The following is a 12,929-nucleotide window of genomic DNA, read 5'->3' as shown; positions in this document are numbered from 1 at the left end:
TTTTTTGCAACACACTCAGTGTGGAAACTGGTTGTAAAAACAGATATTAAAGTTTTGCTGCAGAATTAAACACACCTCTAAGTGATGAGAACCTTAGGAGGAAAATTAACATGAAGCGACTGTAGTGAAAGTCCAGATCAAGAAACACTATTATTCCTTCTAAGTTGCCTGCATTCTTATAACAAACAATTGCTATAAATCCTTTTAATATCCTTACGATCCTTTGTAGTGATAAAACTGTGATACAAGTAGACCTGAGGAAATGTATCTCAGGCATAATTTGAATAGCACAGTGCAGGGGGAAATGACTTTCAGACAACATATCTGCAGTCCTGTGGCTGTGAAAAATATACCTCACCATAAAGTTTTCCATAAGAATCTATGCCTGAGAAAAGAACTTCTTCAACATAAAAATCACATGATACTTAATGTTTAAAAAAAGAAACAAAGCAAAACACGCCTGCATTGCCAATTTACTTACAAGCATCCAAGACAAACAACAGTATTGCTTGATTACGTTTACCTATGTGAACAACAGCTGAACAGGTAACAGTTGTTACAACAACAGTTAAAACAAAAACTTGTGATCATTAAGTAATAACTATAACTTTAGGGAAAAAAAAATATCACAGCTTTAATTAGATTTTGTACCTATAGTCTATACCAGAAATAACTTTGAATCTAAAACATTAAGATACATTAAAGCGAACAGATTTGATGTTTAATCATTTTACAGCTAGATCAAAATAGGTACCAAATGTAAATGTGACAGATATGATGAAACTACACAAATTTTCATGTGAATTCAGCTTTGCTACATACATTGAGCACAAGTTATTCACAGCAGTGAAAGAGTCAGCTTTTCTTTACCGCTAACTTAGTTATAAAAAAGAAAAACCCAAACCCAAGTAACGTTACTGCTCCCATTTTTACTAATCTTTTTTCCAAGGTGAGTGATTTTTCTGGAAACACCACTAGGCTGAGGTCACTCCTCTGCTCTTCTTCCTGAGGCAGATGTTAAATCATGAAAAAAACGTAACAGAAAAGGTTAGTGTGAAGGTTTCTGAAGTGTGTGACAAAGTATAACTCTGGATTCTTAGGACGGAAATGCCCCTTTCTAACTGCACGCCTGGGCCTTAATTCAATGGAAATAAATATGCACAAACCTTTATTTTATCTGATGCTCAATGGCTCTTTATGTAACACATTCTAGAAAACAAATCATTTACAAACTGAATTCCTCTGGAGTGAAACATACTGCCAACACATGCTACAAAAATCCGATACCAAACTTTAATCATCCAATATTTAAACCTATTTTTTTTTTTTATTTTTTTATTTAATTACAAGAATAACTGTTTATTGAAACAGAAAGTTAAACATGTAACAGATCAAGTTTTCAAGACTTTTTAAAATTGAAGTGTCAGGAAAAGTATCTCACAAATGCCTGCCCAAATATCTACTGAAGTTGAGTGGAGCCTTGCCATGAAGTGCAGCAGGGTTGGGTCCTGCTTCCCTCCCTTAGTTTATAATGCTTGGCAGGCCAACCCACTTTAAACATCACTTACAAAAATTGCATGTCATGCACTTAACATGTATTGCAAAGAAGTACTGTTATGACTAAGCTTAGCAAGTGTATGTAGATCATTTTAAAAGTAATGCCTCCTATTTATTTCCACAGAAACTCCAAAAGCAACAAAGAGCACGATAACAACATTTGATAGAGCAAACTCCCAGCTACAAAACACTATTTTTCAATATAATCGCTGCCAGTAGCTGTGCATTTTCACCAGCAATGAACAAGATCCTGTATGCTGCACTCCTCACAATCTGCACCAGTGGAGGTGACCCACTGCCACAGCCACCACTACTGAAATACACTGCCTCACTGTGCTCACATCTGCTGTTTGGTGTCCACAGACACTCAACAAGCAGCAATGAACGTCAGCGGGTTCCATTTTTCCCTGCATGGAGGAATTCAGTGACATACCTTTGCTTCATATGCCCTTTTATGTCAGATGCCATTCTGTCAGACTGCCCCTCTGCTGCCATCTGTCACATGGCAATGGCAACAAACGTAATGGGATATTGGTGGGAAGGTTCAACCTCTACTGCCATCCCACCAACATCTGCCTCTGACGTCATGGGCTGATACAGTAAAATATTACTAACAGAGCAGCCCTGTTACTACTGAAGATTTAGATAAAGGGAATTAGCACATTGCTATATAAGAGGTTTCACTGTTTCATTTAAATTCACACTTTTCATAATAAATATTTCAGAGCTCTCCAGTGAATCAAAACCGGTCCACCATAAATTAAGAAATACCAAAATGCTTTGGATTAAGGTCTTCATCAGTGGATGAAATAAACACTACAGTATTTTAATAGAACAGGAATTAGATTTTTGAAATAATTGGAAGGCTAACATTTATTGTCTTTTTAGCAGTAAGTACAGAGCCACCATGCTACATCTTGGCAGCTACAAAATCTTAAGTACGTATGAGAGTAAGTGCAAGTAGCACCTAAACTTAGGCCTACCCCACTCCCTTACAACTGGCCTGCACCCACAGGAGGCAGATACATACACGCAGTTGACTTCTGCATATGCAAACTAAGAAACACAAACAGCTAGAAGTTCTTCATTCCAACCTCTTAAATATATTTGGTGTTAAGTGATTTATTAGGAGAAGGCTGTTATACTACGTTAGATTTACTTAAACTACAGGAAACTGCATTAGAAGCATTATACTCAAAGTCTGAGTTCCACATGGCTTCATTTAGTAACAGATTCCTTTCTGACACTGATGCTCCATTTACTCTATTCCAGCAGCCATTCATTTTACTAGCCTATTACTTAAAATGACCCCATCTGACAAGAGCATATCATTGTGTTGGTCTGAGAAAGACTGATGTGGTGCTAACATCTAGCCTTGACCTCTCCCACCCTCTTCTTTTGTCACTCTGTGAAGTTATCTGGGATGCCTCTGATTCAATCCATAAAACCGTACTATCTTCCTTGAGAGTCAATAATTCCAAACAAAAGATTCCTTAATTAAGACGTATTCTGAGTGGCATTTATGCCACAGTGGGATATTTCCCACTCAATTATTTCCTGTGATATAAAGAAAAAGATGGACTACATCTCCCTTTGGAGACTCTCCACACAGTTTTAGAATATTTTAGATTATTTCACTTTGTTATGGAGAGGTGGAAAGCCAGACTGGGAAGTGGTAGTCGCAATGTTCAGATTGCAGCTGGTAGAAAAAGGTATCAAACATTTCACCGATGAACATCACATTCAATACTGCACACAGAAACTTATATACAGTAAGTAATAGCCTCACTCCTCACACCCACCTTTGCCACAAATTCGTTCAGTCTCTTAACTTCTTCTCCCAACTTTTCAACATTGCAAATCAAGTCTCTGCAAACTTCAATGTATCTTTCAGTTGGTGCCCACCGCAGAACCATCTGTTAAGAGTCAGAGTTATTTGCTACAATGACTGTACTTCATAACTTAATACAAGTTGATGTAGCATAAAAGACAGTGTCAGAAAAAGTTTATAACTTCATTTCTGTCAGGTTTTCATTGTATGATTTATGCGTGATATTGATCTACTATTCTCCTTAAGCCTTTCTGGAAACTTGTCACTTGAATCCCTTGAATCAACAGCAGAAACACTGAAAAGCGGATTTATCTTTAGTTGGGTGATTTAACTTTTTGAAACAAATTGTTCAAAAAAGCCCCCTGCATTAGAGACAGAACATTGGACAGTTCTATAAAACTAAAAAGTAATCAAGACAGTTGATTAGTATACACATTTGTCATTTTACAGAAGTAGAATAATACTATTCCCCCAAACTCTAAATCATTTTTCCCCTTTTGTTGAATACCTTGTGAGAATTTTCGAGGAAGTGTTTATTTATGGTCTGCACAGGAACAGTCAGGTTGCTACACTCTTTATTTAACTTCTGAAGAAACTTGAGGCATTCATCTCCACTACCAAAAGAAAACCATATGCCATTAATCTGTAAAATGTTATGTCTTCCTGCAAGCTAAGTATCATCTATGCATTTTCAACACTGGCTAGTGAGCGAATCAGACACGCAATTTCATTACAATAAAAAACCCAGTCTGTTTAACACAGGGTAGTTAAGCACTAACATATAACATCTTAGCAAGCTGCACACTTTGACTGTCCATACCAATGCTCCTTCCCATCTCCTCCAGCTCCTCCCTCCCATTCTAGTAGGACAACAAAATGTTACGCTACCCAGAATATTTAGCTACACATAGAACTGAAGAACTATCAATCTAAAGCATTTTGGAAACATTGTGTTAACCTCCACTTCTATTTCTCATTTTCAATCCTGATTTTATCAATGAAAACATTTCATTACCTGCTGCAAGTGGTGTTTTGTATGACATTACACATAATAACCATTATTCCTGTGCATGTGAGCACAGAGATCACAGTCTTGCAATACCAGGAACAGACAACTGAGTCAACTTTATACTGATGTAGCAGAACTTGTGACTGAAGCTTATATTTTTGAGGTGGGAAAAAAAAGTATCCTGGTTTGTACTTTGGAGCTAGGACTGAAATGGCTAGCCTACAGGCATTTTGTCTCCAGCACAGCTGAAGAGTGAAGAATCTGATAATACTCTCTTGGGCCCTGGATGTGGAAATACATTCCTTAAAGTCTAAAATATCTGATGTTATCTACTTTGAAGGAAATGTAAACTCAATACTCAAATATAAGCAGGAAGATAACTCTGAAAATCGGTTTGATCAGTCTTCAAAAATTGGAGGAAAAGATACAGGAACTTAATAGACTAATTTCAATGCTAAGTTTTTAGAGCAAGCTATAAGCCATCCAGGTGAATAACATCAGGACCAATATAAAAGACTATTTCAAGCTGATATTGCCCTATCACAGAACCTCATTACATTTACTGTGTAAATGGATTCAAACTGCAACGCTCCTCTTCTCCCTACTGCCATCTGCTACTGAATCCAAATTCGGCACACTCACACCCTCTTACCTACATGCCTCCTCCAATGGCAAAAAGGTCTAAATGCAATGTGCCAGGCACCTAAACTAAGCCACAAACCTGTGTGGTGCAGGTGCCCAAGAAGAGGCTGGATTTGGCTCACAGACTGTTTTCATTCAACTTTCAGCTTCTTCCCATGACAACATATACTCCAATCAAGCAATACTGATCTGCTTACTGGCAAAACATTTACTTCCTAAAAACAGCTAAAAAGCTGGGGCCTGATATACTGTAGTATCCAGATAAGCAGAAACAAGCAAGACTGGAGACTCAACTCTTAAGGAACAATTCTCCATCAGGAAGGGAGAAGTCTGTCAACAAAACCAGAACCAAATTCTCACAGAGCATTACCCACAGCTAGGACTGTACTGTTTTTAACTTGTTTTAGAATAATTTATTTCCTAAAATTTTCATTTTATATTTGTTCAAAGTATCTCTGCTTAAAGCAGCTGTTCCTTTGCTCTACATCTCAGCTTCCAGAGCAGAGCCAAACATTCTGTCAGCCCTGTGAACAGTCCTCAGCACCAACTTCCAATCCTCTAGTTTTTCTTGGTGGAAGATGCAAACACCAAATCCAGCCCCTGTGAATTCACCACCTAATCAGTCTGTATAATAACAGTACGTTCAGGCAGAGAAAAATGAAAAAATGTTATGTTTTACGTACACAGTAATCCAGTTAAAAAAAAAAAGCACACAGAAAATTAAGATAATATAAAGCATTTAATAATTTTGAAAACACATCCTGTAAGTGTAAATCTCTTCCTACATTATATAAATTAACTGTGATTTCAAAAATGAGTTTTTAATGCATCATTCAACTCTGGTGTAAGATGACTGCGAGCAAAGTCTCCACTGCTGCTCAGAATGTCTGTGATCTGCAACACTGCCCAACAACCAAGACCTTACCACTTCAAACAGAAATACACAGAAGCATCAGCAGGAGTGCTGGAGATTGAAAACCAAGATTGTTCAGAGTCTGACATGAAGAAATGGAAATGAGAAAGCCTATTATTTTTATAAATGAAATTACTATTTATTTCAGAACAATATAACAACAATTATATTTAAAATCAACACTAAGCAAACTAATCACATCTAGAGGTAAGAAAAGTTTCTCCCATGTTACTTCAACTGAGAAACTCATGAAAACTTTCTTCTATTTAGAAAGAATTTATTAGCAAGCTAGAATCAGTTATGGCACCTTCTGTCTTATCAGAAAAGGAATTATTTTTGTTGAGCATAGTTCTAGAATTCCTACAGTAAAGCATTGTAAATATTTTTCCAACATTACGCCTCATACTTCTTTATTATACAAATAGAAATTCCATGAAAATATTTTTAAGAACTATCTGCTGCAGTGACGTTATTTCCATTTGGAAGTATTTGGAAACAAAAATAACATTTTCAAAAACCTCATCACTTTTTAAAAGAATTAATGGCTGTCAAAATATCAGTGGCTAAACACTGCTAGACAGTCTGCAAGTTTATAATCAATCAGTTCAGCATTTTCTACTATGTTAGTTTTTTTATGACTTAATGACTGATCTTCCTTCTCACAGAATGACTTTGAACAAATGGCAAGTAAAATCTTTATATAAGAGCAGGTAAACAGAGTATGATTTTAGTCTCAAGGTCAGATTCCTGAAATACATGTCAAGCCATTTTTTAGAAAGCTATGCAGTACTCGTCTGAACTGAAGTGCTGTCATATTTTTTGTACTTAAGTCTTCAATCAATTACTTTCTGGTTTTGTGATCTATATAGGTTTCAAAACTGTGTAGTACTTAGAATTCTATAGGATGATCGTGTTACTGGTGTGTGAGTCTGTACCTGACATTAAGTGCTTGCTTCCACTCTCTGCGCCTCATACACGCCCCTACTACTAACTTTGTCTATTATTCCACTTATTTCCCATTTAATCTTTTTTAGCTGTCCTGCTTGAATGTGTAAACTAAATGCCATTTGCTACTGGCCAATCTAAAAAAGCATACATTTCTAACATAAAACAATGTGTGAAGCTTGAACTGGTCTTCTTAAACTGAAACTAAGGATTCCTTGATGAAGAATCAAAATCATTTTCCAAAAGTGCCTAACATGGACACAGGAATCCAGATGACCAGTCTACTTTCTCAGCTCAACAGCAAAGCCTCTATTTTAACAAGAAAAAGCCCAAGTGCTGCCAGAAAGTACAGATGTCATGATGCTTTGTACCCTCTTCCATACCAGAACCAGACTCTCTGGTCTTGCAGCACACGTGGTAGTTTGCACCTTAATTCTCTTTCAGAAATAAATAAGTACTTGCTTTGACAGAGAAATCTCAGAGACAAGAAGGCAGTACCAAGGTCCTGCATTAAAACATGAACACCTGGTTCTCCCAGCTCACCTCAATCTTGCAAGTGCTTCCCATTTCAAGAGCCTTGCGCGTCCTCTCATCCCACAATTCAAACTTGGTATCACGGCACAAAAATCTAACTGAAAAAGCCTGCAAAGACTTTTTTGTATGAACACAGTAATGGTTACAGAAACAGGCAGGGTGCCAGCGTCAGAAGCAATCAGTATATTTAAGAGTGATTAAACAGGAGTGGAGAATGCAGTAGACAGAATCACGACATGAGGGCTAAAGCACAGTGTCACTGTGATTCAGCTGCCTCCAGAGGATGGATGGTGACATATACAAAATGCACTTGAACCCTGGCACATTCTTCAGTCCAACTTACAGCACAACTTCAAGTTTAGCCTTACAGCCTCCACATAAGGCAGACAGGTTTCACCAGAGTTCTGGAGAAGGAAGAAATAGCTAAGAAAGCTGTCAAGCCACTACTCAAGAGACAAGATGTGGGCTTCAAGCACTTCCCTATACACACACTTTAAAGACAAACTGCACTTACTTTTCTAGATAGAAGAAAATTATGTAATGAACAGATCAGATACAAGGAGGAGTTTGTCACAATCCTATGCAAAGAAGATGACAATGCCACGCAAGTGGTGATGAGACTGGGAAGAGAGAAAACTAGTAGAGAGAGCCTAACTTGTGAGGCAGCTACAGTATGGGGATGGTGCAGTATCTCCTAAACAGAGCAGTCTTACCCAAGCTGAACAAAGATAGTACAGCTAACAAAGGCTTCTGAAAGGCAAACCACAGTTCTGTGCTGAGGTCCGTTTTTAAAGTATCCAAGTGGTCTTACTCTTCAGAAACAGTTCTACAGCTCTGGGAGGTAACATGCAAGAAGATATGAACACAGAATCTAAATTCAAGTCAACAGCTCTCTTCTAGATAAAACATTCACACAACAAAACAGAAGGATAAGAGGTTTAAGAAATTTTAAGACACCTCTACCCTTATTACAGTCTTCATTCCTCTTTTTGTGGTAGATATGGGAACTGCTCTACGAGCATCTAGAAGACAGGTAAAATTTAATAATACTGTTTCTAGAAAAACAAGGAAAAAAATCCAGAAATCTACATGAATTAGATGGACACAGACAAGTAGTTAATTAATCGGTTGAAAATTAAACCCATATGCAGAAATAATATACACCTCTGCCTCCCACTTTTTAATTGCATTTTACTCTCATATTTCATAGCAGTACTAACAATCTGTCTTGTCTAAAGACACAATGGAGAATTACACAGGCCATATTGTTTAAAGTTTGAAAGTGTCAATGATGCTCTTGAAGCATGGGTAAGCAAACAGAGCAAGCTTATCAGAATAATTAAAGAATGAGTTAATATTGGAGCCAGAGAAGTCGCCTGATATAAACACACCTATTGAAACATGTGCACAGCAGTGCAGGTCTGAGATACAGATAAAGAATTCATCACTCAGAGATACCAAAATAATGAAATAAGATTGCAACATAACTGATAAAAAGATTCCTATGGCAGGAAGCTGTGCTTCTAACTTTCTTTGTACAAAATGCACCTACTATCATTCCTTGTGATCCACTAACAGGCATCCTACGAATGTTTATGCATAGGATGAGGTGCCAGAGAATCTAAGCTTCATGCTATAGAAAATACTGCAGTTACCTTAAATAGTTTGCATTCCAGTTTACTTTCCTTAGAAACACAGTTATTACCTGACTTCCAGATTCGCTAATTCAGGAAGGTCTCTAAATCTTGTTTCTTCCACTTGCAGCTCATTAATGGCATCTAGGAGTTTCTGTTGATCTACAGGATTTGTAATACCTATCTAAATTCAAAAAGTAATTTCAGATATATGATTTAGTTTTAACATGTATTAAACATAAAACAGTTCAGTACTGTTCATTTTATGAGTTATAATTAAGAGTCAAAAGAAGTTACTTTTAAGTAATCAACTATGTATTTCCAAAGGAAATTAGAATTAAAAAAAACATAGTAATAATAGAAAATAAGACAAGAACCAAGTAGGAGCCAAACTGATCTTGCACAGGATACTCAGAAATCTGGGTATTAAAAAACATTAGCAGTAGTTTTTATAAGTACCCCTCTTGTTAAGATCTTATGCTTCACTAATTCACAATCATCTAAGCCATCTTACAGTGAGAAACAACTAATCATCACAACACCGATACAGTGTTAATAGTTCGCATTATTTTTTTCTGAGCTAAGTCTGCATCAAATTGTAAATTAGAAAGAAAGAGTCCAAATTACAAGAAGGTTTTTATGTGTTTTTGGACACGTATTTTACTTCTTCCTGTTAGGGAAACCTGTCTTGCAAGGTATCATATCTCTTCCAAAAACCCTATTTTTTCAAGAGTTTTGTGGTACTATCTAGTATGAACCATTTCTTACTATTTACAAAACAAACTGAGATCTAACAACAGTCATCTCATGACACAGTAGTAAATTTGCTGCTCATAAATCAGCTTAACTACAATTAGAAAAATCAAATGAACTCTTCAAGGACAGAGCAGGAGTTACTCCTGAACATTAAATTTGGCCTAAAGCGAGAACTATTATGATTAGAACTGATTTTGATTTATCTTCTCGTTCCTTGAACAAGCAAATAAGGATATAGCTTTCTGATCAGTGTACCAGACACATGTTCTAATTTGGGTTCCTACAAATAAAAGATAACTACATCGTTCTGTGAACAGATCAGTTGACTGAGCACTCACACAACACCTTGTAGATATGCCTTGTGAAGAAAGAACTGTCAAAGAAACTGTCACAAAGTCTACCATCAGCACAGTACTTTTTGAATTGAGAAGTAGCAGGTGCAGAACTTGAGAAGAAAAGGACCAGTCCAAACTTCTTTTCAAAGTAGACAATTTTCTTTTCCAGACCACTTATGCTGAAAAGGAAAATTTAGCCATAATCTGACCATTCATGCAATGATGAAATGGAACAAGATGTGTGTATGAATGGAACACGAACAGTCTGTGAAGCCCTTCTTCTTCCTTATGGATGAGGAAACTTTTAGGCTAGTAATAGTTCAGTTATACTCTGCAGACTGTATAGTGCAACTACTGTTTTTTAAGTGGCCATATGTCTAACAAAGAAGAAGTGTTATATATGGATTTACTTATATCTGTAGAACAGACTACACATAGTCCATATTTTTATTTTAGGTACATAGATTTACTTTGTTTTTATACTTTATACTTAAACTTTAAGTATAAAGTAAAATGAAAAAAAAATCACTAAAAACTTGCGTACCAGCATTAACATTCTCTGTCATTTTTTAGACAGAAATAATAGAAGAAGGTGAGTAACAGATTGCCTCAAGTGAAAGATGGCATGCTTCTCAGATAACATACCAGTGAGGTTATATATGAACTCTTTGTCATGTTGCCCAAATGGTCACTATTTTTTATTCACTTTATTTTCTGCCAAGTATAAAATGTTTTTTTGTGTGTGGGAAGGTGGTCAGAGGAAGGAGAGTCTTGGCACTGCGATACTGAAGTATGCAGACTAGATAACTCTCAGAGATGAAGTTAAACTGCTGGCTTATATTTTGATGCGTCAAATTTTTATTACACATTCTCTAAGAGAATGCCAATTTCTTCTTTAATAACCTAAAAGACAGCGAGACAGGAATTTTCTCAGTTCAAAATGCATCAAGTATTCATGGCACTGCCTTATGAGATACTCAAAAAAACATGCCTCTCCTCCAGTAAAAAAAAAATAAAATTCAAGTGTACAAGAAGAACAAGCAGACAAAAACCTCCAAATGTTGTATAGACTTGTCCCAGTATACTGAACAGACATGTCTCAGTATGGAACAGTTTATAACTTGAAGGAATGCAAGGATTTCAGCTTGAAAGAGTCATTGTTTAGGCTCTGTTGTAGAATACAGATAAAGATATTTACAGAGAAAATATCTTCCCGATATAGTTTGATGGAGGAAAGTGTCTCATGTTAGTGACAGGATTTTTTCTCCAGTTCCTTGGATAAAAAGCAGCATGGTTCAGAGGCATCCATCAGAAGTCATCGTTAATCTTTGCAGTAATAAGATCCAGGCTATTTAAAAGAGCTGACTGTTAGTGGAAGATCTGCCATCACACCAAAAACTTTCAACTCTGTTATGAGGAAACAGATTAGATTTTTTTTCTACCAGCAGTAAGGGGAGAAATTGTTAGCAGAGCTCTAAAACTATAATCAAGAATTGATGATAACTTATGAAATGGTAATAAGCCAGGTGTGCGGCGTTATTTTTTAAATTCTGAGTTGAAGACTAATTAATTTACGTCCATGCACAAAATATGACTTATTTTCCAGGCACTGTTTTCTGCTGTTGCCAAGACAAGATGCAAAAAAGAATCCTGCTCCTAGAGAAGTTGTCTTCCTGAGCAAGAACAGCCAGTCCAGGCATTAGTCCAGACTGTCCTTCGTATTAGGGAGTCCCAAACACATCCAAACACTGAAAGAGAAGTTATCAGTTTGCGTGAAAAATATTTTGTCTCATCAGTGAAGCTGAAGTATTTTATGTAAGGCTCAGCTATTCATTTAAATCCATAATACTCTGCCCTCCTCCAAGGCACCCTGGACAAAACAAAATAAAAATGATTACATCAAAACAGGTGGTGAATTTGAATGTATACTCCATCAGATCTGCAGTTCAGTGCAGACATGAGAGAGAGCAGTTCACAGTCATGAGGAGAAAACCACAAAAATCTCTTAAGAATGAAACCCCTGTAAAGGGGGGCTTTAAGGAATCAAATAAAGCCCACACTGGGATGCTACGATCCACACAGGTGCTGCTATGCCTTGTAATATTTATGTCTAAATCAACTCTTAAAAAAAAATCGTGATTGACAAAACTCCCTATACATGAACCCTCTGAGAATACAGGTATTTCTGAGCTCTGTCAAAACACTGAAAATGCTAACTCAGTTACAAGACAAATCTCCATGCAGGACAGCCTTGTGACATCAGCTCTGAAAGAACACTAATATCTACAGTTACATTTTAATTGTTGCTGCTAGAATACATGCCTCCTTGGTACCATGAATGTTTTGGCACGGATCCAGGGTAAAACAACTGGTTATCCAAACCAGAATAGAGGGGAAAAGAAGCTGACACTTAGGATGTACATAGATAGCGTGAGTAGCAGGCCTGAAGGAGCTAACTGAACAAGGACTCTCTGCTAACCCGGCCCAGGTACAGACTGCCCAGAAAAATGCTGCAGCCTGAAGTACCTATACCGTACCAAGGAGATCTCTATGGTAAAATTTCATTTTGGCCTCTTCCTTCACGTGAACAAAATCTTTCACTTTCCAGAGCAGTAATTTCAGTGAGGAGTCTAAGGAAAAAGCAACCACCCTATTTCTACTACAAACTAAAACTTTATAAAAAACGTATCAATTTCTCCTGGACAAGGGTGAAATACCGAGTATCCCAAATGCAGTAGGCCACAATATATATATATTTTTTAACTTAAAAAAA

At 36.8% G+C, this 12,929-nt stretch overlaps 1 protein-coding gene across 1 annotated transcript in view; it reads right to left on the bottom strand.

The window, feature by feature from the left end:
• Nucleotides 1–12,929, bottom strand: part of ASZ1 (ankyrin repeat, SAM and basic leucine zipper domain containing 1) — a gene marked incomplete at its 5' end in the record, with an annotated part of 37,546 nt that continues 24,617 nt past the window's right edge. Inside the window, 4 exons of the mRNA XM_010706894.2 lie at nucleotides 1–1,005; nucleotides 3,360–3,473; nucleotides 3,897–4,002; nucleotides 9,137–9,249. Of these exons, the coding sequence (XP_010705196.1) occupies nucleotides 856–1,005; nucleotides 3,360–3,473; nucleotides 3,897–4,002; nucleotides 9,137–9,249 (483 nt within the window). The remainder of the gene's footprint in view (nucleotides 1,006–3,359; nucleotides 3,474–3,896; nucleotides 4,003–9,136; nucleotides 9,250–12,929) is intronic.

The sequence above is a fragment of the Meleagris gallopavo genome, chromosome 1 (assembly GCF_000146605.3).
Source record: "Meleagris gallopavo isolate NT-WF06-2002-E0010 breed Aviagen turkey brand Nicholas breeding stock chromosome 1, Turkey_5.1, whole genome shotgun sequence".
Classification (NCBI taxonomy): domain Eukaryota; kingdom Metazoa; phylum Chordata; class Aves; order Galliformes; family Phasianidae; genus Meleagris; species Meleagris gallopavo.
Note: the sequence above shows the minus strand (reverse complement) of the source record. Positions and strands in the feature narration are given on the sequence as shown.